This window comes from Erpetoichthys calabaricus, chromosome 2 (genome assembly GCF_900747795.2).
Source record: "Erpetoichthys calabaricus chromosome 2, fErpCal1.3, whole genome shotgun sequence".
Taxonomy (NCBI): Eukaryota; Metazoa; Chordata; class Cladistia; order Polypteriformes; family Polypteridae; genus Erpetoichthys; species Erpetoichthys calabaricus.
The window spans coordinates 55,851,762-55,876,429 of NC_041395.2; the positions used below are offsets into that span (position 1 = coordinate 55,851,762).

A 24,668-nucleotide genomic window follows, 5' to 3' on the forward strand; every position below is an offset into this window, starting at 1 on the left:
GCTTGATGCCCTAACAAGGGTTTGCTCTCCCAGCCATCAGTTCTAGACCGAAGGCAAGACAGCTATGCAGATTATTCTTTTTATTAAGTTGTACCTGTGTGAGTTTTTGATGGCTTTTACATTTACATTATGGTTACCCGATTAAATCTAGGATGTTTTTACTCTTGCTGCCACCATTAACATAATAAAGTAAAAAAAGAAAAGTTACAAATATACATGTAACACCCAGAATCAATCTGTTTCAATAAAATTTATGTTTTACTTATTTTTACCTTAAACATTACTTTACGCCTAACTTGACATCCCTAGAATAGTCAGCATCTGTCTATAGTTGAAGTCAGAAGTTTACACACACAGGGTGAATTCTTTAAAGCTCACTTTATAACCCCTTCACAGATTTTAAACTAAATGTTACTGAGCATGCATTGTTGCACCCACTACATGAAAAGTAACATACTAACAAACTATAAATTTGACATACCATTTAAGACTGCTTTGTGCAAGGGAAAAATATTTTTTTCCAGCAATGTTCACAAGCAGAGTATTTCACTTTTTATTGACTATATAACAAGTCCAGTGGGTCACAAGTTTACATACACTTTATTAACTGTGCTTTTAAACAGCATGGAAAATTCAAGAAAATTATGCCAAGCCTTTAGGCAATTAGAAAACTACCTTCTGATAGCCAATTAGCTTAACTGGAGTCAACATGTAGATGCATGTTAAGGTCTGCCATCAAACTCACGGCCTCTTTGCTTGACATAATTGGAAAATCAAAAGAAATCAGCCAAGAATGCAGTAAAAAAAATAATTGTGACCCCTGCAAAATCTGGTACATAACTGTATGTAAACTTCTGACTTCAACTGTATATTACATCACTGAGTGGTGCTATCCATCTCCTTTACTGAAAATACCAGTATGCGGCAGTACTTTATGATCAATTATTTCTTCTTCACATACTAACAGAAAAAAAACTTGAATTCATTATTACACAAATAAAAAATGACAACACAAAAAAAATGCTTATACAATGAAAATGAAATAGCAACAAGTGAAAATAGAAGCTGTCTTATTATACTGCTAATGACTGTTAATAATTTTGTTTTCAGCTCTTAACTAGAATAATAATAACGTAAATAAAAGTTCTGGATCAAACCTTAGTGTTTAACTGTTGAAAATGTATATCTTTTTGATGAAGTTCTTCCAGGCATCGGTGCAAGTCACTGCTACCTGCAGCATTTTCCTTGGCGATCAGAGAAACATTTTCAATCTGTTGAATTGACAAAAATATCATTCACAGTGTAGGGAATAGCTATTCCAATCATCCTATATTAAAGCACTTTTTGCTACTTATTTATGATCTGGCTTTAGTCTTTGGAAGAAAATATATTTTATTTTAAACTCAGTTTATTAATGCCATTCTATAATATAAGCCAAGAAAGAAATCAAAATTAATTTAGTTTATGAATGAATTGCTCAACTTTTATTCACGTTTTTATTTCTTTATTATTTTTTAACAGTGGTTTTCAAATGCTTTGGGTTCAACTGGATTAGTGTATAAAACTACATCAATCCAACCATCACTTCAGTTATCTAGTTCAGGGTTACATGGAGCTGGTATACAGTATATCTTGGTGACATGGGGTGCAAGTCTATAATCACTGCAAAACACACAGTTATCTTGCTCAAGATAAATAAATATGTAAGTTGTATATATCAAGCAGGCACACAAATAGACTTCACTGTGTATAGTACCTATTATGGACAAAATCCCAATGTGTTATTCACATTTGTTTAACACTTTAAGCATAGACAAGTCCAGTGACATGCTCAGGGTCTTTCATCTTTTACACACTTGTCCATTTACCTTAATAGGGTAGACACTGCCCGAAATCCTGGATTCTTTTGAAAGCACTTCATGACTAATTTTCTGTAATTCATCTTTTTGTTTGTCTTTTTCTGCAGCCACTGACATTAATTGCATTCTTAAGGCTTGAGATTCTGTAATTAGCATGTTCTTTTCCTTTCTAAAGGGAAATGAAAAATCTTTTTGAAGAGAATGCTCAGACATAACTCATGATAGAAAATTTAAATAACTTACGTAAAGTAAAATAACAAAAAGATACACAAATAAACCATTTTTTCCTATTAAAAGTATGGGTGAACTAGAGCCAATCCCAGTAACAGCAAACGCAAGGCTTGGCTGAACTCTGGTCAGGCTGCTAGATGACTGAACTAAACACATTTGCAATTTAGAATTTTGAGACGCCAAATGATCTGGAAGAAGAATGTGTCACTGTAAGAAACCCAACATAGAAATAGGGAGAATGTGTAAACTCTATAAAGACAGTTACTGGAACAGCCAAAACTCAGAAGGAAGAAAAAGCAGTCACAATATTAAAAAAGGTACACTTACCTGTGAAAACAATATTGTTTATTTAGGTGAGCATGTTCCTTTTACAAAACGCCCCATATATAATGACCAAATACTCTGTTATTATGGGTAGAACAGAAACACTGGTGAAGTTGAAAGACTACACAATTTCAACCACATTCTACTGTGGAAGCAGAGTATTTATGAAATTAAGGAAATCTAAACAAAAATTTAACAAAACTGTTTTTCTTATGTAAATACAGGATTGTCTTTTTAGTACAGATGCTGAGAAAACATTTAGAATGTGACACTACTATAAAAGCTCCATACTGGCACTCTGATCTCTGGGACACCTTCATGATTATGTTAAGGAACAATAAAAATTCAAATGTTTTGTTTAAAGCATTTGTACTGTATGGGAAATAAAACCTCAAACTGGTACATACACGTTCTATTCAGGTGGACTATGTCAAGAACATTTTTCCTCATGGCAGAATCCATCACTTTTTAGGACCAACTTGTCAAGTTTGAAATTAAAGGGCAGTAGCATCTGCCAGCAACAAATAACATAGGACACAAAACAAACATGGACAGAAAGCTAGTTCCTAGCTTAGATATCTGCACAACCATTTACGTGTATCAGTTTATAGACAACAACTGATCTGACAGCATTACTTCCAAACAGTCCACAACCTTGTCACTCCTACCAAACCCAGATTAAAAGGTAAACTTGATATTAAAGTCAACATACTAAAACTAACCTTAGCTCAGCAAATTCTGACTTCTGAACACTGACATCTTGCTCAGCTTGTTGCCGGAGTATTTTTTCTTGCTTTAGCAATGCCTGAAGTTCTTCAACTTTGTTTTTCAGAGATGTTGAATCTGTTACTCCAAATCCTTGTCCAAAAGACACCTATAAGTGAAATGAAAATTACACAGTAAACACAGAAAAAGTGTGAAAATTAAGCCAAATACACCCCGTACAATTTTATAAGAAATTCTCCACTCAGCTGGCTCCCCTCTAATTGGCAACATTTACAGAAGCTAGAGATAACCAAATACTACCTCAAACATTTCGACAAGCATTAATCACCATCTTTCCTAAACAAAATAAGGACTTGTTACAATGTGCATCATACAGACCAATTTCACTCCTGAATAATGATGTTAAGATACTCTCAAAAATTCTTGCTAGAAGGATGGAGAAAGTGCTGCCCTCGGTAATATCACAGGATCAAACTGGATTTATTAAAGGCCGACATCTATCTTCCAATCTCCGACGCTTGTTTAATTTTATATATTCACCAGCAAAATCAAACACCCCAGAGATATTACTATTATTAGACGCAGAAAAAGCATTTGATATGATTGAATGGAACTACCTTTTCACTGCATTGGAGAAATTTGGGTTTGGCCCGAATATTTGTGCATGGATCAAACTACTGTATACCAATCCATAAGATTTAGTTTGTATTAATAACATTTGCTCAGACTACTTTAAGCTAGAACGTGGCACCAGACAAGGATGTCCCTTGTCACCACTGCTGTTTGCAATCGCCATTGAACCACTGGCGGTTCACTGCCGAAATTTTAATCAGATAAAGGGGATTGTCAGAGAAGAACTGGAACAGAAAATTTCTCTAAATGCAGATGATATGGTTTTATACATATCAGACCCAGAAAATACTGTCCCTGCAGTTCTAACAGAATTTCAAAAGATATCTGGTCTTAAAATTAATCTGAATAAAAGTATACTCTTTCCAGTGAATTCACAAGCATATAATATCAGATTGGACACCCTACCTTTTACCATAGCAGATCAGTTTAAATACCATGGGGTAAATATCACAAGTAAACATAAAGCTCTTTATCAACAAAATTTTGCCGTCTGTATGGAAAAAATTAAGCAAGACCTGGATAGATGGTCAACCCTTCATCTCACTCTAGCCGGAAGAATTAACGTTGTTAAGATGAATATCCTTCCTAAACTTCTTTTTTTATTTCAAAACATTCCAATATATATCAATAAATCATTTTTTAAGCAATTAGATTCAACAATAACCTCATTCATTTGGAACTCAAAACACCCACGTATCTGAAGAGCAACCCTACAAAGACCTCAGGCAGAAGGTGGCATGGCTCAACCTAATTTTCAGTTTTATTACTGGGCAGCAAACATACAAGCCATAAAAACCTGGACACAATTAAATGAACACACACAGTCTTGGTCCGCAATAGAAATAAAATCCTGTACTACTACTTTATACTCCCTGCTCTGCTCTCAAATAAATGCAAGTTATCGCAAATATACTAATAACCCAATTGTGCTTTACTCACTTAGAATATGGAACCAAATTAGAAAGCATTTTAAGATGGAAAATCTTTTATCGGTGGCACCTCTGCAAGAAAACCACCTCTTTCAACCCTTGCAAACATATCCAGTTTTTAATACCTGGAAAAGTTTTGGGATTAAAATGCTCAGAGATCTTTATATAGACAACATATTTGCATCTTTTGAACAATTACGTTCAAAATTCAACCTCCCAGCTACACACTTCTTTCACTATCTTCAAATTAGAAATTTTGTTATACAGAAATTGGCCGATTTTCCCCACCTCGCACCCTCCACAATGCTGGAAAAACTACTGCTTGATGCCTAGGAATTAAACACCATTTCCGCATTATATAAAATCCTATTAGAGTCCCTACCTTTCAAAGATCCAAGAGGACATTGGGAAGAAGATCTCTTAATCAATATATCAGAAAAGGAGTGGAAGGTAGCAAAGCAGAGAATTCACTCGAGCTCCATATGCGTAAAGCATAGAATTATTCAACTAAAAATTATGTATCGAGCTCATCTGTCTCGCTTAAAACTGTCCAAAATGTTAAGTGCCTTTCAGACAGCCTTGGGGTCACAATCCCTCCTAACCCACTAACAGCTGTGTTCGGTGTTCTTCCAGACGGACTTGAAGTGGAAAAGGACAAGCAAACGGTGATTGCATTCACTACACTTTTGGCACACAGACTTATTCTGTTAAATTGGAAGAATCCTAACTCTCCTCTGATAAGTCAGTGGGAAACCGATGTTTTATATTATTTGAAATTGGAAAAAATCAAATTCTCAGTCAGCGGATCTGCACAAAATTTTTTCAAAACCTGGCAGGATCTGATCAATATTATTTTAGAATAAGAGAAATAACTATTACCGCATTTAATTCCCTTCTCCATCTCTTATTTACATATATATTTATTTCTCCCTTTCCTTTGCTTAATGTTGTCTTATTAAAAAGCCCTAAGCAATTCTCCTTTAGCTAAGCTCTCCTTCTCAGGGGTGGGGTTTGATATGTCTTTAATTTGTTTGGTTATAAATTGATCTATTTGTATGGAATTATTACAATAAAAATTAATAAAATATATTAAAAAAAAAAAAAAAAAAAGATAAATATTATATTACTGACCACATCTAAGGTCATATATAAAAAAAAAAGGAAAAAATATTCAAAAAGAGGCAACAGAGCAAGTGGGAATAAAAACTTAAAATACAAGGTATTTGATAATAACAACTGGCACTCAAATTTGATAATTCTATTGAACAGACTGTCATGCAATTGTTGAAGACTCTTTTTTAATTTTTATTAAAATACAAAGAAAATGTATTGGTAACTATTTCATTAATGCCTTGGTGTGTCTTTTCATATATAGTTATATGTATATAATTAATATATATATGAAATTACAGTATTTTCCTCCAGATTACACATAAACACAAATATATATATTTGCTACAACCTGAAAACTGCTGATTTTCTGTTTTTTCTTAGAACACTGTCAAAATGTTTTGGTGACCTGAGAGATAAACCTTACTGAGACATTCACCTTTCTTTATTTTCAGATATTTGTGTGATGGGTACAGGTGAGCTGGTCATGTGGCAGGTCATTTTGTTTCTCATTTATTGTTTGGCTGCTAATTAAGAAAACAAAATTAACTAAGGGGCCCTGAGTCAAGTAAATTAAAACTAAGGCAAAAGAAGTTAATTAGCAGCAAAAACTGGTAACTAATTAATAAAATGGCTGGAATAAAAACCTGCAGCCACTGCAGCCCTCCAGGGCTGGAGTTCGACACCCCTTCCCTAAACAGAACAGATAAAGGTGACAGGCTTATTTCTTTTCCAGAGGTTCAAGTAATTAGAAGTGGAGATGTTTGGTTTCTGTGAACTTAAAGTACTCATAATCCTATTATCAAAGGAGACAGTTAACTGTTCCTTGAATGAAAGGCAAACATCATTGTGTCCGCTTCTGTACAATGTCTGTAATGCTGAATCACCCTGTCTTGCATTTTCTGTCATTATACATAAAAGATGAATGTACAGCTTATTTCTCAATCTTCTTTATGATAACTTTTATTTTTAAACCAACTGTGAAGTGAAGCCAGTGCAAGCATTTTGTTATACTTCAGTAAAGTAAAACTGAATAATAAATCTGCTTGAGAGGACCAAGCATAAAAGATCTGAGATCATACTATGAGCAAGGTGAGATTCTACCTCACATGAACATCAGTATCAGCAAAATATTGAATATAGATTCCTAAAGTACTATATAGACATAAAATAAGAATGTCTGCCAAGAACACACCCCTAACACAGTTTCCTCTGTAGTGTTACTGACAGAATGAACAACTATTACATGCAAAATGCACGGTTTAGTCTATTCAATATATTCATTAATTAAATCTTGCTGATTAGGTAGCCAACTTTAATTTAATTTGTACTAAACAGACAAAATGGTTAGTATGCTGAGGCAGTGACTAGCATTTGTGTGCTTAAAAGCACGGTTGTTTGATTACTTGCCAGTTCTAAGCAGGGAGTGTCAGACTGTGCATGAGTGTGTGCTGTGACAGACTAATGAAACATTCAGAATTTGTCATGGTCTTGAGCTTAATGTTGTCTGTAACTCCTTTAAATTTAAGGATGGTTGGAAAGACAAAGTAACAATTTAGGTACTGTAAAAACACATCTATTACTCATTAATTTTTCTGTAACAAGCCATTAACAAAGGTCTCTTTTGGTCTTCAAAACACATCTGTAGAAAGACTATTCATCTCTGTGAAGTGTGGCATATTGACATGATGGTAAATGTACTTGTTAATATGAAAGATTCACAGGCCTTATACCAAGTATGTAATATCAAGAGAAATGTGTCTCAGGTAAGCCACTTCAGACCACTCCAAGATGAAGTTTTCTTAGTAGGTCACACTGCAGAGATGAATAAACACTTTAGTGATGCTTTGTAAGTGTAACGTAGACCCAAAGAAATGTATGTTAATGTCTTGTTACATAATAGAAAATAAGTAACAGATGCTTTTTTGGAGTGCCTAAATTAAAGTGTCACCAGTTACAAATTCAGACTAAAACAGTAGTACTAGGGTGTTGTACCGTGTTAGCCATTATGAATGTAGAGAAAAGCCAAGCAAAATGACACCTTTTATTGGCTAACTAGAAAGATTACAATATGCAAGCTTTCGAGGCAACTCATACATCTTGCCTGAAGAAGGGGCCTGAGTTGCCTCGAAAGCTTGCATATTGTAATCTTTCTAGTTAGCCAATAAAAGGTGTCATTTTGCTTGGCTTTTCTCTACAGACTAAAACAGAAAATGTTTAGAAGACAACCCATTCAGTAACACATTTTTTACGCCATCCTTCAGCTACAGAGCTGTTGTGTGAATAGCATCTATCAGCAGAATTAACTGAGGGGAAGCTCCAAATCTGGATGGGGCACCAATGCACAAGACACATTTATGCTTCTGTGCAGCCCATGTTTGTCTAACTAGAAGCATATATTATTGGATGCGGGAGGAAATTAAAGAATCCAGAAATACGCGTAAACATACAATCTCCATTCAAACCATAATCATGTGTGAAACAAACCTATGAAACTGGTGCAGTTTGCCACTGTGTCAGCTTACCCATGTAAAAATACAGTTTACACATTTCTACTCTCCATGCTGAAAGGTAACACACTTACCAACATTTCCTTCTCTGTGATTTCAGAAAAACTTGAACCAAGGGCTTTTGGTTGTGTAAAACCTTCCACAGATACATGTGCCACAGTTTCCTCTTTTCTAAATTCACAAGCTTTTTTTAAGTCATCAAGTTCCTGCAGCAGTCTTTCTCTATCATGCTGCAAACTGGCCATTGATTTAGAAAAGGCCAATATTTGCCGGTTAAGAGACTCATTTTGAGATACAAGTATTTGGATTTCATTATCCTTGTCTGCCGCTGATTTGCACAGGTCCCCAATTTGGCTTATCAGCTGGCTGTTTGTGCTTTTATTTTCAAATGCAGAAAGCTTCAGATTTAAAGCAGCATTTTCCTTTTCTAAACCTCTAACCTGAGATGTTAGATCTTTGTTGTTAAATTCTTGTTTGCTTATGTTTGCTAATGCCAATTTAAGTTCCTCATCATACTTGGCTTGCAAAATTTTGAAGTCCTCAATGAGTCTGTCTCTGTCATTCTGTAAAGCCCCCATTGCTTTTCCAAAAGCTTCATTTTGTGATTTAAGCAGCTTGTTTTCTGTTTTGCACTGTGCAAGAGTCTCTTCGGTCTGTGCCAAATCATTTGCCAGATCTACAACTCTGGCCTCAGCTGTTTCCATCCTTTTCCTTAAAACCTCCACATCCCGTTCAAATGCAGCAATCTTGTTAATACAGTCTGCTTCACACTCAGCTATTTTCTTGTCAGTTTCCTTCTCAATTTGGACAATGTCATTTTCAAGCTGTCTAATGGCTGACATATGGATATTCATTTCTTCTTTTAGGCTTTTGCATTCTGTTGTTTTAGCAGAAACTTCTTCCTGCAGGTCAATAATCATTTTGGCCTCCTTCATATCAGATTTCTCTTGCTGCATAGTTGAAATAATTCCCTGAAGGTCCTGCACCTGAGATTTTAATTTTTCATTCTCTATCTTTAATTTATTCACACTTTCAACTGTTTGCTGAAGTTCCTGCTGGACATCCTGTTGCCGCTTTCCCAGAAATGACTTCTCATTTTCCAGGTTTTTTATAGAGTCCAGCTGTTTCTGTAAAAGCTCTTTCAGCTGGTTGTCCTTTAGTGATAACACCTGGTTAAGGTCTTCTCTGTACCTTATCAGATGTGCTTTAAGCATGGCATTTTCTGAATGGAGATCATCCATATCATGAAGAAGAGAGTTTATTTTTCTTTTCATCTGTGCATTTTCAATTGCTTCCTCTTCAATTAAACTTCTACTGTCAACAGAAGCAAGCTCATACTGCTCCTTCAACTTCTTGTACTCTGATAAAATGCAGTCTCTGTCATTCTGTAATGACATCATTGCATTCTTTAAACTTTCCACATTTACAACCATTTGATCTTTCTCCTGTACTGATTTCTCTGCCTTTATTTGAAGGCTTTTTAATTTGTTCTCCAGATCTCTAAATTCTTCTCGTCTCTGTTCCTTCTCATCGTACAATCTTTTGAGCCTTTCCTCGTATGTCGCAACCTGCAATCTATGATGATTCTGGATTTGCTCTAAATAACCAGATAACTCCACATTTCGTGAGGAAAGTAGCATGGAGATTTCTGCATCTTTGTTCCCAAGAAGTGATCTTAGCTGTAAGCTAATGCCTTGATGCTTTTCAAGGTCTATTTGTAATCTATCACTTTGTGCATGCAACTGTTGGAGGCTAGCTTCACTGTCAAAAAACTTCTTGTCCATCATCTGAAGATTTGCCTCCAAACTAGCTATTTTGTGCTCACTCTGTGTTAGCTGTTGAGCCATTACATTCTTCTCTTTTTCTAGTTTTTCATGAAGGGATTTTTCTTTTTCCAACTTCTTTTTCAACTCTTCGGTTAGCTGTTTAAGTCCGGCAGATGATGCTTTATACTTGCTATCTGGTGCACTGCTGGTAGCTTCCAGATCTGTGAAGTTATTTCTCAGTTCCTGAATCTGAGCATCTTTCAATTGAGCACTGTCTTTTAGCTTTTGCACAGTGTGTGAAAGATCTAACAATTGTTTATCTTTGTCTTGAATTGCTTTTTGAAATTTAATCTCCCACTGCTTAAGGTCTTCTGCTTTGCCTTCACCACTTTGAAAAGAGGCCCAACACTGAGACACAGCAGCCAGATTGGCTATAGTCTTTGCCAATTCACTTTCAAGTTTCTTATTGATAACAGTTTTATCTTCACTATCTCTTTTTAATTCAGAAACGTCCTCTTTAGCCTTGCTCATCTCCTTCTCAAGGTCTTTGTTGATTTGCTTTTCTCTTTCATAACCAACCTTTTGTTCTTCTATGACCTTTTCTAGCTCTCTCTGTCTGTTGCTGAACTGCTGTTCTGCCTCCAGAATTTTCTGTTTAAGCACGTCTTTCAATCTTGAATTTTCAGCTTCGACTTTTTCATAATCTTTTTTGCTTTGGTACAATAATTCTTTGAATGAAACAATTTCCTTCTTTATCTCTGAAACCTTTTCAGTCTTAATCGTTAGTTCATTTTCCATTGTGTTACGTTCAGACTGAGATATTTTAACAGACCTTTCCAAATTTAGTATTAATTCCTGATATTTTATGCAGTCTTTTTGCAGTTGGTTTAGTTCCTGATGTTTTTCTCGTAGAAGCTCTTGGAGGTCCCTAGTCACATTTTTCGTGCCTTCACTTCCTCTCTGAGCCACCTTGAGTTTATTTTCAAACACTTTCATGAGTTTTACTTGCTCTTCATCTTTCTCTCTAATTACATTGCACTTTTCTTCCTTAATCTCACTTAACTGACTGGAAAGGAATTTGTTTTGACTTTCCAGTTTACTGACTATATCATGAAACTGGTTAATCTTTTCAGAGTTTTCATGCAAATTTGTTTCCAAAAAATCATTCTTAGTTTTTACTTTATTGTACATTTCCTGCAAATTTTCAAGTTCCTCCTGTAACAGTAATTTATCATCCTCTAAAATCTTTACCTTCTCATTGAGGTTAATGGCCTCCTGCTGACTGCTATTGATGTTACATTGCAGCTGTTCAACACACTTTACTTTTTTTCCTATTTCTTCCTTATAGTTTGTTTCTAATTCAGTATAGTTATTTGTAAGAATGTTCTTTTCATTCTCCAAATCTTCAATTGTTTTAGCTTGGGCTGCAATCTCATTTTTCTGTGTTTGAATTTCTGCAATTAACAAATCTTTTGACTGAACTGCCTCATATAGTCTACTTTGTAAGTCTTCTTCACTTTGGTTCTTTTCAGATTTAAGACTTTCCAATGCTCTAAGTGATGCATTAGTTTCTGTAGTAAGCTGTTGCACTTTTAAATCAAGCATCCTGCAGTTGTCTTTTAATACATTAAGGTCTTCTTTCAATTTTGAATTTTCAAGGCCAAGCTGCTCTATAGAACATTGCTGGTTTTTAACTATTTCTAGTTGCTCTTTTTTAATTCTCTCATTACCTACTTCCAAATCACAGATGTGTTGTTGGTTTAAGTCAGAAAGATTCCTTAGTTCTTTGTTTAGCTTTTCTTTATCTTCATTGGCCTGCTTAAGTCTAATTTCCAAGGCCTCATTCTCCATATCCACTTTGTACATGTTTGCCATCATCTCTTGTTTCTCCTTTCTGGCAGCTTCAGCCATTTGACTCATCTTACCCATTTCCCTACTGATATTTTCATAGGCTTGTAGCAGAGATTCATATTCTTGTTTCAACTCTGTATGTTTGGTCTTCCACTCTGACAATTCAAGAGCTTGAGAATCTTTTAAGGATTCCAATTGGCATGAAAAAGCCTGCTTCTGCTGGGTTATATTTTCAATTGTATATTTAAGACTTTCACACGCAGCATTTAGGCTGTGATTTTCACTAAGGATTTTGACTATTTCTGCCTTCAATCTTTCTTTTTCATTAGTCAGGGAGACCTCCACCAACATCAAGTCTTTCAGTTTCTTATCCATATCAGCAGCAGACTCCTGAAGACTAGACAATGTACTTAATACCTGCTCTTTTTCTGACAATAATGCCTGATTTTGATCTTTAAGAATCTTGTTCTCCTTCAGCAACTCTTTTCGGGATATTAAGGCAGCTTGAAGTTTTCTAGTGATTTGCTCGTTCATTTTGCTTGCAATTTCTTGCTCTTCAGCTTTAGCAGTATGTGTTGACTTAGCTGAATTCTGTTGCAGTTCATTAACTTCTCTCTTCAGTCGTTCTTTTTCTTCTTCATGGATAGAAAATTCAAATTTCATTTGCAACTCTACTGCTTCCTTTTGTGTGATGGTTTCTTTCAAAGATATTACAGCCATCTCTTTTTCTTTGAGTTCTACCTCAAGTCTATCAACTTCTGACTGCAGCAACTGAACTTTCTCAATATGTAAGTTTTGTACAGAATCCTGATGGTATCTAGCTGCTTCTTCCTGTAGGGAATTTACCATTTTATTTAAGTCTGCTTTTACCTTCTCCAGGTGGTTCACTTTTTCTTCCAGCATACCAAGTTCTGTTCTAGAGCTCTCCAACTGACCCAATGCAGCTTCTTTTTCTTTCTGTTCGCTTTCAAGTTGTAATTTCATACTCTCAGCCTCTGTTTTACACTGCTGCCAAACACCTTCAAGCTTCTCTGCTTCAAATTGTAAATCTTCTTTTTCTTTATTAAACTGGCACTGCACATCCGAAAGAGAGGCTTTTAAACAAAGGGTCTCCTCTGTGAAATCGGCAATGAGAGATTGTGCTTCGGAAAGCTGTCCCCTCAACTCCTCATTTTCTTTTAACAGCATGTCATTGCTAGATTTTAAAGTCTCCAACCGTGTGTCATTTTCTCTGTTTGTGCTATTGAGCTCAATTTTCAAGCCTTCAGTTACATCTTGTGCTTTTCTTAACTGTGTTTGTAATTCAGCGCATTTATCAAGAAGTGCTTGCTCTTCCAGTGTGTGCTCCTGTTGGGTACTGTCAATAACACTTTGCAGATTTTTCAATTGTTCATCTTTCTGGGAAAGACTTAGACTGACAGTGTTTAACTTTGACTTGACCTCCTTTAGCTCTAAGCCAAGGTCTTTGCAATTACTTTCAAGTGTTTTGAGTGATTTATCCTTACCTGCTATGGTACAGGTTAAAGTAGTGATTTCATTTTGGAGAAATTCCACTTCATCTTGCTGTTGCAAGGCACTCAGCATTTTATTTTCTTGTTCTTTTAATTGGTCTTTCAAATCTTGTAAAGTCTTCTCCTTGTCTTCAAGCAGAACATTAATAGAGTTCAGCTGTCTCTGCAAGCCTTCTATGATACCTCTGTTGCTTTCAAATTCTTTAATCTTACAATTATAGTCTTGGTACATAGAGCTAAGTTCATCTTTGGCTTTTTGCAGCTCTTCAGTCTTCTCTGAATGTTGTAATTCAAGTCTCTTAATAGTTTCTTGCAGCTGGGTTAGCTCCTGTTTATGCTTCTTATCCTTCTCCTGACTTTTCTTCAAAGTTTCCCGTCTAGCTAAGAGAGCAGCATGAAGCTTCTTTTCCAAAACCTCTTTATCTTTCACATGTAAAGTTTTACTTCCAGATGCCTCATTTTCAGATTTCTCTATAACAGCAGCAGACATTTGTTCTTTATGGATCTCCTCTTTCTTTACATCACTCTGGACACATGCGTGTTCTATTATGTGCTCAGAAGACTCCTTTTTAAAACTCTTTTCTTTCAGAGTGATCTTGAGGTCCTCAATAACTGCATCTTTTTCCTTTGCTATATGAAAACAGTGATCAAGCTGAGACTCACTTCCAAACATCTGGTTTTTGAGATCATGCAGTTCCTTTTCTAGCAGATTAACACATGACTGTTTGTCAATTAAGGCTTGGGATAATTCAGTGACGTCTCTCTCCTTTTCGATAAGCTGTTGTTTTAAATGTGAAATTTGAGATTCATGTTCCTTAAAGATGTTCTGAGTCTGTAATGCCTGGGAGGATACCTCGTGGAATGAACTTTGCACATCTTCACATTCTTTAAGTTTATTAAAATCAGCCTGGCTTTTGCTCTCTATGTCGCCCATCTTCTTTAACAATTCTTTCCTAGCCAACAAAGCAGCCTGAAGTTTCTTTTTCATTATATCTCTTTCCTTGACAAGAGCTTCACACCGACTGTGCAATTCCTCCTTTTCATCAAGTAGGTCTTTCTTTTCTGCAGTATTTGACTCAATAAGTGCTTCATAAGTTGACATGCGCTTCTCCAGTTCTTTATGTTGTTCATGAAGGCTCTGAAGTTCTTGGGTGGGGCCTAAATATTTCTTTTCAAGGTCTTCCAGTTTGGCAGTTAACTGTGTTTTTTCTTCAGTATGTTTAATAACTTCATTGGATATGGACTCCATGAGTTGGGAAACTGATAAATCTTTTTCTCTTAGCTGAATACTAAGTGAAGACAGCAGTTCTTTTTGTTGATTTAATTGCATAGTTTGAGACTGAATTTGCTCCTCTTTTTTCTCAATTTCCAAAGCTAACTGTGTTTTTTCTTTAATTGTAATGTTAAAGTTTTCATGGGAAATCTTTATTTCTTCTTGAGCATTGTGTAACTGCTCTTGCATCAGTGAAACTTGATGCCTTGCATCCTGTACATCTCTTTCTCTATCCAACAACTCTGACAACTTACTCTTCAATAACAGATTATTTTTATCCAGTTCTTCTATCAAAGATTCCTTTTCAGTATGAAGATGGCTCTTTAGCTGCTTAATTTCTGCTTGCAGAGAAAATTTTTCTTCCTCTAATGCTAACAATTTGTTTGACAAAGACTGACTAACTTCAGAAAGATTTTGCTGGCTTAATACCTTCTCTGCCTTTAATTTCTCAACTTCCTTTTCCCTCTCCAACAGAACCTGCTCAATTTCTGCATATTGTTCATCTTTCTTCTTAATGTCTGCACCCATTGTATCTATTGTGTTTTGACAATGAGCAATCTGTTGACTAAGATTCAAATTGCTCACATTACTTTCAGCTAGTTGATCTATATTAACCTTCAGCGAAGAGGTCAGTTCAACATCTTTTTCAAGCAATTCATCTAGATCTTTCTGAAGGGCTTGTATTTTAACATCTTTCGCTTTCATTTCATTTTCTACTGTTCTCAATTGCTCAGCTAGTATGCAATTGCGATGATTTTCTCTATCTAGGTCAGCTAACCATTCTTTCTCAGAATCCACTAGGGTATGTTCTACTTTTTGGATTTCTAATTTCAGCTCTGCAATTTCTTCATCTTTTACACTAACCTGCTTTTGAAGCTCTTGGTGTACAATCTTCTGCTGTGACTCTACTTCTTTCATCAAATCTTCCTTTTTTGCACTTAAAATCTGAAACTTATCTTCCATTTCTCTTATCTGGTTTTTGAAATGAGTCTCCAAATCTGCTCTATCTGCAGCCAACTTGTTTACTTCCTGCTGAAAAAGGGTATTTTCATTGACTGCTAACGCCAGTTGCTGTTTCAGATTAGCACTGCTTTCATCTAAACTCTTAATTTGTGAGTTTTGGTGGTCTAGCTGTTCACAGTGCTCTGTACATTTATTACTAAGGAAAGTTATATCACGTTCTTTTTGCTCCACAACTTGAGTTAATAAATGAATTTGTGCACCACTTTGTTGAAGATCTGTTTGCAGTGCTTCAATTTCAGCAACTAAAGCATTACACTTTGTTTGATTTGAAAAACTCACAGCATCTTTTTCTTGAAGAAGATTTGAATATGCAGCAGAACTACTCTCTAGTTCAGTTATGAGGCAACTAATTTCGTTTTTTAGAGTACTGGATTCATTTTCGGCAGTTTTGATAATGTTGTCCTTCTGGTAAATTAAACTGTCCAGGGCAGACACTTCTTCTGTCTTGTGAAAAAGAGACATGCTAATATCCTGAAGTTGTTTAGATTGCAATGCATATTGTTCCTGTACTTCCAACAGGGATCTTTGCTTTTCACTTAATAAATCTGTCATCCTCTGTGAGTCACAGATTTGCTTTTCTAAGTGGTTTTGTACATCAGCTAAGGACTCTGTGCTCTGCATCAGCTGAGATTTAAACATTGTTGCTTCCTCTTCTTTTTCTTTAAGAAGTTGTACCATCCTTGTCTGCTCCGAAAGAGAAATTTCCTTTTCCATGACTAACTCTTTAAAGCTACTTAATTCAAGACTCTGGACTTCCAGCTTCTCAGCTAGTTTTGAAGTAGCCTCTTGTGCATTTGAAAGCTGTTCCTTAAGACTATCACATTCCAGTCCTTTATCTCGGAGTTTTGAGTTTAGATCCTCAATTTGAAGCATAGCAGTTTCTTTATCTTGAACTAGACTTAATTCCTTATCCTCACTTGTTTTTCTGAGTGTTCCCAGTTCTGCTGTAACACTGTCTACTTGCTCTCTAAGTTGGGCCACCAAATCTTCCAGATCGGAAAACTGAGCTTTTAAGCTAATGTAGCTATCAACTTTTTGTTTTAAAAGGGAGTCCTTTTCTGTTATAATACTTTCTAACTGCTTTATCTTTTCAGCCATACTTATTGACTGACTTTGGAGACTGGATATCATTTCCATGTTTGTACTCATTTCTGACCTGAGAACATTGCATTCCGCTGTTTTATCTTGCAGAAGTTTAATTTCTTTATCTTGGCGCGCTATCGTTTGCATGTGCTCTTGTAAAGTTTGTTGTTTTTCATGTACTTGAGCCTGGAGCTGAACAGCAACTTCCATATTTTCAGACAACTGTTTTTTTTCTTCTACTGATGTAGTCTCTATCTGCTTAATAAACATTTCTTTTTGAGATAAGCTTTCTTCTTTCTCTTGCACAGCCTTTAATAAAGTTTCTTTCTCAAAACTAACCTCTGCCAACTGTTTTTTCAATAAAGCCAAATTATCCTCTTGTTTAGACATTTCTGCATTGAGTGCATTAAGTTCTCTTTCCTTTTGGGAACATGTTAAAGCCGTATCTTGCACATCCATTTTAAGTTTATCATTTTCTGTTCTTAACGTCTGCATAACCATCTGAAGATCAGAACATTTAGACTGACTTACTTTTAGCTGTTCATCTAATTTGGTGATGTCTGACATATATTTATTCACCGTCACTTTAAGCTCATCATTCTCAGTTTTCAATTTCTCCGTATTTTCATTCATTACATCTATTTGCTGATTAAGTAAAGTAACTGTTTCACTTTTCTTTGTTATCTGATCCCACAACTTGTTACACTCTTCTGATTTATGTCTAAGAGCAGCTGCTTCTTCTTGAGCTTGTTCCTCAAGCCTTTTGATTTCATTCTTGAGATTCTCTGCCTCATTTTGCAATTTCAAAGCAATTTCCTTTTGATCATTTAAGTGCTTCTGTAAAGTATCACATTCTAAAGTTTTGTCTTGAACAGCCAAATCCTTTTCAACCAAACCTGACTGTAAGGCTTTGATTTGATCCTGAACCATCATTTCAGTGTCCTGCAGCTGACAAAATCTCACTTGTAATAAATCACATTCTGTGGTTTTATCCACTAACATTCTTTCCTTTTCAGTAATGGAACATTTCAACTGTTCTATCTCGGATGTCAAACTCTGCAGATGATCTTCGAGATTTTTTGTCTTTTCCTGACTATCTGAAAGCAGCTTTGAAAGATGAACACATTCATTTGTCTTTTCCCCAACATTTTTTTCATTTTGCTCCACCAAGTAAGAAAGATCAGACACTCTTCGGTCTAAAGCCTCTTTTTCTTTCTGCAACCCTGCAATAATTTGTTCATATTCAAATAACTGAGACACATTTGAATTCATCTTGCCTTGCATTTCTTGGATGAGGCAATTCTGGCTCATGTTTGAAGTTTTGCATTCCATGGCTTCATTTATATATTTTTCATTTTCACTTAAAGCTTCCTTTAGTTGATTCTGCACATTTGCTTTGTCCTCAAGAATGCTGGCAACTCTTTCATTAATTTCATTCACAAGTTTAGCCTTTTCTAAAATTTCAACTTCTTTCTGCTCTGCGATGGCCTGCAAATGCTCGCTCTCATTTTTGAGAGTGCTTAATTCTGTATCCAGCCGAGAAACATCTTCCTGTAGCAGCTTATAAGCCACATCCTTACTTTGAAGTTCTTGATTGAGTTTGTTGGTTTTTTCTTCAGCTTCTCTTTCTACTTCTTTTAATCTGTTCCCATGTATAGTTTGCAGCTCGTCATGGATAGAAACCCTGATTTTATTTTCCTTGTCTATTTGGTTTGCAAGTTGCTGAGTTATACTTTTAAGTTGTTCTTCTTTCTGCAGAAGATCAGATGTTAGCTGTCTGCATTCATCCTTATATGTTTTAAGCTCAAGTTCCAAATTGCACACCATTTCCTTCTTTTCCTCAAGCTGACTTCCAACACTTTTGTAAGCATTACTTGCTTCTTCAAGATGACTTCTCAAGCTTTCAGCTTCACTCTGATGTTGGTCATCTTTATCCTGTATCCTTTTTGAGTATAAAGTAATTTGCTCCTTTAATGAAGATATCTGAGCCTCACACTCTACAATATGGCCACTGTGAAATCCATTTAACTTCTGAATTTCAGTTTGAAGGTTTTGTATAATTTCATTATTATCATGAGCTTGTTTTAATAGTTCTTCCACTTCTATACATTTATCCTCTTTTAGAGTTCTGGTTTCATTCAAATCAGTTTCCATCTTTTGCAATTGTTCCAAAAGTGCAGAGAGTTTGGCATTCACGGTTTGTTCATCTAAAGACTGTGTCTCTTTGATGATCTGTGCTTGCCTCTCCGCATTATTCAAAGCAGTTTCAATTTCTCCAATCTCTTCCTCTTTGTATCTGATTTGTTGTTTCAGCTGTAGAACCTGCTCAGAGTACTCACTCATGTTTGCAGTCACAGACACAATTTCTTTTTCTTTCTCAGAAAGCACTTCTTTAAGGTTATCAATTTCTCTTTCACAGCTTTGGAGGTCATGAATAAGTTGAGACCGCTCTTCCAAATGGGTTGTGTTTAGTTTATCTAGTTCTTCATTAGTCTGATCAAGGTCATGCCGAAGTTCTTCTAGAATAACTTCCTGTTTCTGACTCTAAAAAGAGAAAGAAGTGAAAAACAAAAAAAGTGATTACTGATGCTTATAATTATGGCTCAAAATATTTGAATCAATTAAAAAAAATGTATATTACATTTGTCTTAACAGGGGATTATTTTGGCAAGAAATATTTCATAGTCACTAAAAAAACCTAGAAACTAATATTCGGCAACTACTCCAATCTCTTTCCTTCTGCAACTATGCCAGTTCTTTCATTACAGTAAACAGATTAAGTGTATTTGAACATTATAACGACAGAATTGAACAAGATGGGAAATCTTATTGATATGTAAAGTGAAACACAAAATATAGTTATAGCACAGTAAATAGCTGTGAAAACGAACCAAACAAATATGTGAAAGATTCCTGTGAACTGACATAGAGATAGCAAAAGCTGGTGCAAGGCTGACATCTGAGTGCAAACGAACTGTTTATCCTAACACTAATTTTAGCTTTGTAAGACTCCAGATCAACTATACAATATTAGAATGATTTATTGATCTGTTTTTAAACTTTTCACATCACTTCTATGATCAGTTTATTTGTACTTTTAAAAGGGTAGATTGTATTGTCATTAGTAAAATGGACAGTTTCTTTTCTTAAACATTACTTTTCACAATGCAATTTGAGACAGATGGTTCTACCGCTGTTACTCTGCTCTTGGATCTACTTTACAGTATTAATAAAATTTTAATCCATTCTCCAGTCCCCTGAAATGTAACATTTTATCCAAAGAGCCCTCTTATTTACTGCTGCTTATGCTAGAACTGTTAAGCATCCATTGGATCAAGCAAAACCTGACTTTCTTCGCTCATTAAAAGAACTGAAAAGTAACTGCTGTAATTCTAACCTTCCTTTTACCACAATTTCCATCTTTAAAGGAACCCTAGAAGAATCATAACTTCATGCTTTAAAAATGTATCTCAAGCAAAATGGTAAATCAATATTAATAAAATATGAAAAACAGCATGTACAGTACAAATATACAAAATGCACCAAACATTTTTAACATGCATTCAAATATATAGTATATGACATTTACACCTCTAAAAGAAGGTTTTAGTGTACAGATGTAAACACCATAAGAAGACTCCATTAGCAGAGTAAAATACACAGGTATACACTCATTTTAATTTGTTATTATGGAAAAATCAAAAGATATGCAGTTCACATTAATAAATACATATATTGTTCTTTAAAAATAAAACCTGGTATGTCAATGAATTATACTGTATGTTAGCACTGAGTTAAATTTGGGGAAAAAAGAAAAAGAAACATGATTTCCATTTAATCAACTATCGTGGAACCCTATATTCACACTAATAAAGTAAAAACTAAAGAGTACTATAATTTGACTAAGAAAATTATCAAAGACACAAAGCAACTTCAAATCTTTACAAAATGAATATTTCAACGAATATACTGCTATGCTTACTTGTATTCCCTTTAAATTCAAAATAGGCCACTTATTTGCACTGTGATCTTCATTCTATTAATATATTGGAATACTGGAAAAGAAATACTCAACCCAATTTATTCATGGGCTTGTACTACACTAAACATAAACCCTTAACTGTACCCTAATTACATAACATTGTAATTAATTTCTTAAATATGTTTAGAGCAAGTTTTCATAATGACCACTACACCCATCCAATAGAAAACATAACACTAGTTTCACATACAATTATTACAGGGTTCTCCCTTTAAAGACAGAAAATCTCAACAGTAATTTATGAGCATATTGCAAGAAATGCACAGTACTGACACGCACTTCACCTAAAATACCCAGGAAATGTTACTATTTGAAAAAGAAAAAAAAACTAGACCAAATTCAAGATATATAAAAGTTAAAATCTAGGAAAATAAACACAGGTAAATGCTGGTTACCTTTTCTTTCAGGGCTGTCAATTTCTGCAAAAGATCTGTGTTTAAAGCTGTTAGTTCTGAGCATTTTGATTCAAGAGTGTTGTACTTCTTTGTCATTTCTGATAGCTGTAAGAAATGAGGTCAATAATTCCGATAAGTATCACTGCAAAATGTACTTTCTGTGCCACAAAAACAAAAATACATCATATTTAAAAGTGATTAGTGCCTTAAAAAAGGTAAAAACTTGTTTCAAAAAGGAACAGTTGTCAGCTTTCAATATATTTAAATCTCTCTGTGGAAAAATATAAACAAGACCAAATCAAAGTTAATCATAATACATAGGCCACAACGGAGTAATAAATATCTTCAGCTTTTTAAATGAAACAGTCTATCAGCACTTAGATACATTTCTGAAGAACTTTCAGAACTCTTAAAACAATGAACTGACAGTTACTCGAATGCATGACACAAGACAAGTGATCAATTAATAACAATTCACAATGTAAGCTTTAAAGCAAACAAGAATAAACATTCCTTCACTTAATAAATATCCAGTTCTACAAATAAAAAAAGGCAGGTAATACATTTTGGTGCATGGCAGATTACAACAGAATTTCAGGTTTAAAATCTTATAGTCCTCATAATGAGCAGTTTACCCACATAACTACAATGAGAAATTACAATATATATCAGAAACCACACTTTATTTTTTGTTCACATCTTTCTGGATAATATCTTTATTTTATTTTTTTTAAATGGCAGGAAGAAAAATTCCAGTAGCTGAGTCAGGTGGTTTTAAAAGGTATCTTATAAAAACAAAACACTTATCACTATATAAATTACTTAAATTAAAAAATCAGATACTTTAAATCAGAATAACCCTAAGGAAAAGTGTTAATAAATTAGGCTTGAAATTCATTTTCCTGATAAGGAAATGATATACATAACTTATAATAATAAATCAATACTTTAGAGACTTAGATTAATTGTATAATGCTACTCTCTTTAATGACAGAGTATGACAGAAATGCAAATACATATCTATTAAATATTGATATAAAAAAACCTTAATGGATTCAAAGGCATTTAATGTTAAGGACTAGTTTTCTTAATAATAATAAAAAAAATAAATGTAAACATTTAATAACAACATACACATTTAATTTAGTATGAAGTCATCACGTTCTTACATTTAATTCACTCTGCCCAAGTTTTTCACTGAGTTCTTTGGTATGAATTTCTCTCTCTTTCAAAGCATCTCTGAGATTTTCAGTTTCTTCCAACTTTGTAGATGTTTGAAATAACATCTGCACTTTCTCAGTCAGTGACATTTCAAGAATATCATTTTTTTCATTAATCCTTGAGATAAGGAAAAAAACAAAGTATAAACGGATAAATATATAGATAGACAGATAACAAAGAACAGGTAATTCACAAGTGGAACCCAATAAGGAGTAATTTCTAAAAAAAAGAATCATAAACAAAGTGGTAAGTACAAGTGCTGACAGTGTGGGGCTGTGTTGTTACCACTTGCCCTTTGACCCCTTACAAGACCAGTCACATCACAGACTAAGCATCACGATTGCTGGCCATACACCTCATTGTCTCTGTCCAAATGCTGTTAGTTGCTCACAGATGGAACTTCCAAATTTATAATTACCCTAAACATATTGCAATATCAACAAAGAAACAGCTGACTGAAAACAAACTTGATGTTTTTTAACGGCCTTCTCAGCCTGCAGACTTAAAAATGTATGGTCTAAATTGAAAAAAGCCAATCCATAATGTAGACCTATATAAATACATCAAGACATCTAGAAAACTACTGCTTAGAAGAATGGTCCCAGATCTTTGATATTTTCTCCAACATTATTGAACACTCCAAAAAAGACTGCTTTTATCCACATCAAAAAAGGCTGAACTAAGTACTAGGCACAAAGGAACCAATATATTTAATACAAAATTTCTGTGGAAAAAAATATTGTAGTGGCTATTTAAAAGCACAAGACTTGAAGCAGCTCAATTAGGAAAAAGTCTCACATTTTTTTTTGCTTTATCTGGGCATAAAATATTATTTCATTCTTATTTTACACTGCTTGTCTGTGTTTGTTTATCTCACAGATGTGCTAATATCCTGAGAGTATATTATATATATATATAGGCACCGTGGCGGATGTTAGCAGGTTGCTGGCCAACCACAAGCGTTACCTGGTAGGTAACCACCCATACAATCAGATTGTGACACAGACTTCGAATGCCGTGAATATATATATATATATATATATATATATATATATATATATATATAGTATACCCACACACACACACATTATATATATTATATATACATACATACATACACACACACACACTGTATATACATACACACACACAAATTTACTTACTACCTCTCTAAGATGGGTTAAAATTTAAGAAATCATCATAAACATCAGTGTTAATGTTTGCAGTGTGCCATCTATTGGAATGTATTTTGTAGTGCATGTAGTGAAAAAATGCAATCCATGCACACCGTACTTTCACTGTCGAAGCGATCTTCAAAAACAACAATTCCATCGTCACTACACAATGTGTCTTCCAAATACACTTCAGAATTCCTCCTAATGGTGACATCCCAAATTGGAAAACAATTCTTCAGTGGGTGGCTAAATTTAGACAGACGGGTGCAATATTGAACGGAAAATCTCCACACTGTCTTCGGACTGTATGAACTCCTGAAAACATCCAAGCTGTAAGGACATCAATACTGCAATCTCCTAGACGTTCAGCGTGCAAACATTGGGCATTTCCAGCCCATCTTTGAGGAGGAGTTTGCATGAGGACCTTAATTTCCATCCATACAAAACGATGGTTGTACAGGAACTCACTGAGAGAGACTGGGAGAGCCATAGACAGTTGTTTGCGAACATTCTGCAAACCATTCATCAAGATGCCATAAGATGCGTGCAAGTTTTGTGGGAGATGTTTCTGGGGAAGTTCATCTCCCTGCGCAGCAATGCTGGGTGGGCTTCATGTTCGCCTGATCTCGCTCCTTGCAATTTCTTCTTGTGGGGCTATCTCAAGTCGAAGGTTTACAAACACCGACCTCAAAACCTTGAAACCCCCAAGGACGCTATTCTCCATGAAATCGCCACTATTCCCCTTGAAATGGCTGAATGAATCATGTGAGCATTTAGAAATCATCTTGAAGATTGTATCACTAATGATGGCCACCACCTTGAAGAGATCATTTTTAAAACACTGCGAAAAAAATCTATTTTGTATACCCTTTCTTGTGTTGTAATGAAATTTATTTTATCTTGTAGTGTTTTAGTAGAATAAACGTTTGAAATGTGGTACTTCTTTTTGGCTCACCCTGTATAAATACATATTTATATAAGTAAGCTACATACTGTACATGCACAA

General features: G+C 34.8%; 1 protein-coding gene across 1 annotated transcript in view; it reads right to left on the reverse strand.

Annotated features, from left to right (window-relative positions):
* LOC114645906 (golgin subfamily B member 1-like) overlaps positions 1-24,668 on the reverse strand; it is a 94,334-nt gene that overhangs the window by 19,797 nt on the left and 49,869 nt on the right. The window contains exons 20-25 of the mRNA XM_051923128.1: positions 22,436-22,604; positions 21,267-21,371; positions 8,397-19,373; positions 3,137-3,288; positions 1,869-2,028; positions 1,158-1,271 (exon numbers count right to left, since the gene is read on the reverse strand). Of these exons, the coding sequence (XP_051779088.1) occupies positions 1,158-1,271; positions 1,869-2,028; positions 3,137-3,288; positions 8,397-19,373; positions 21,267-21,371; positions 22,436-22,604 (11,677 nt within the window). The remainder of the gene's footprint in view (positions 1-1,157; positions 1,272-1,868; positions 2,029-3,136; positions 3,289-8,396; positions 19,374-21,266; positions 21,372-22,435; positions 22,605-24,668) is intronic.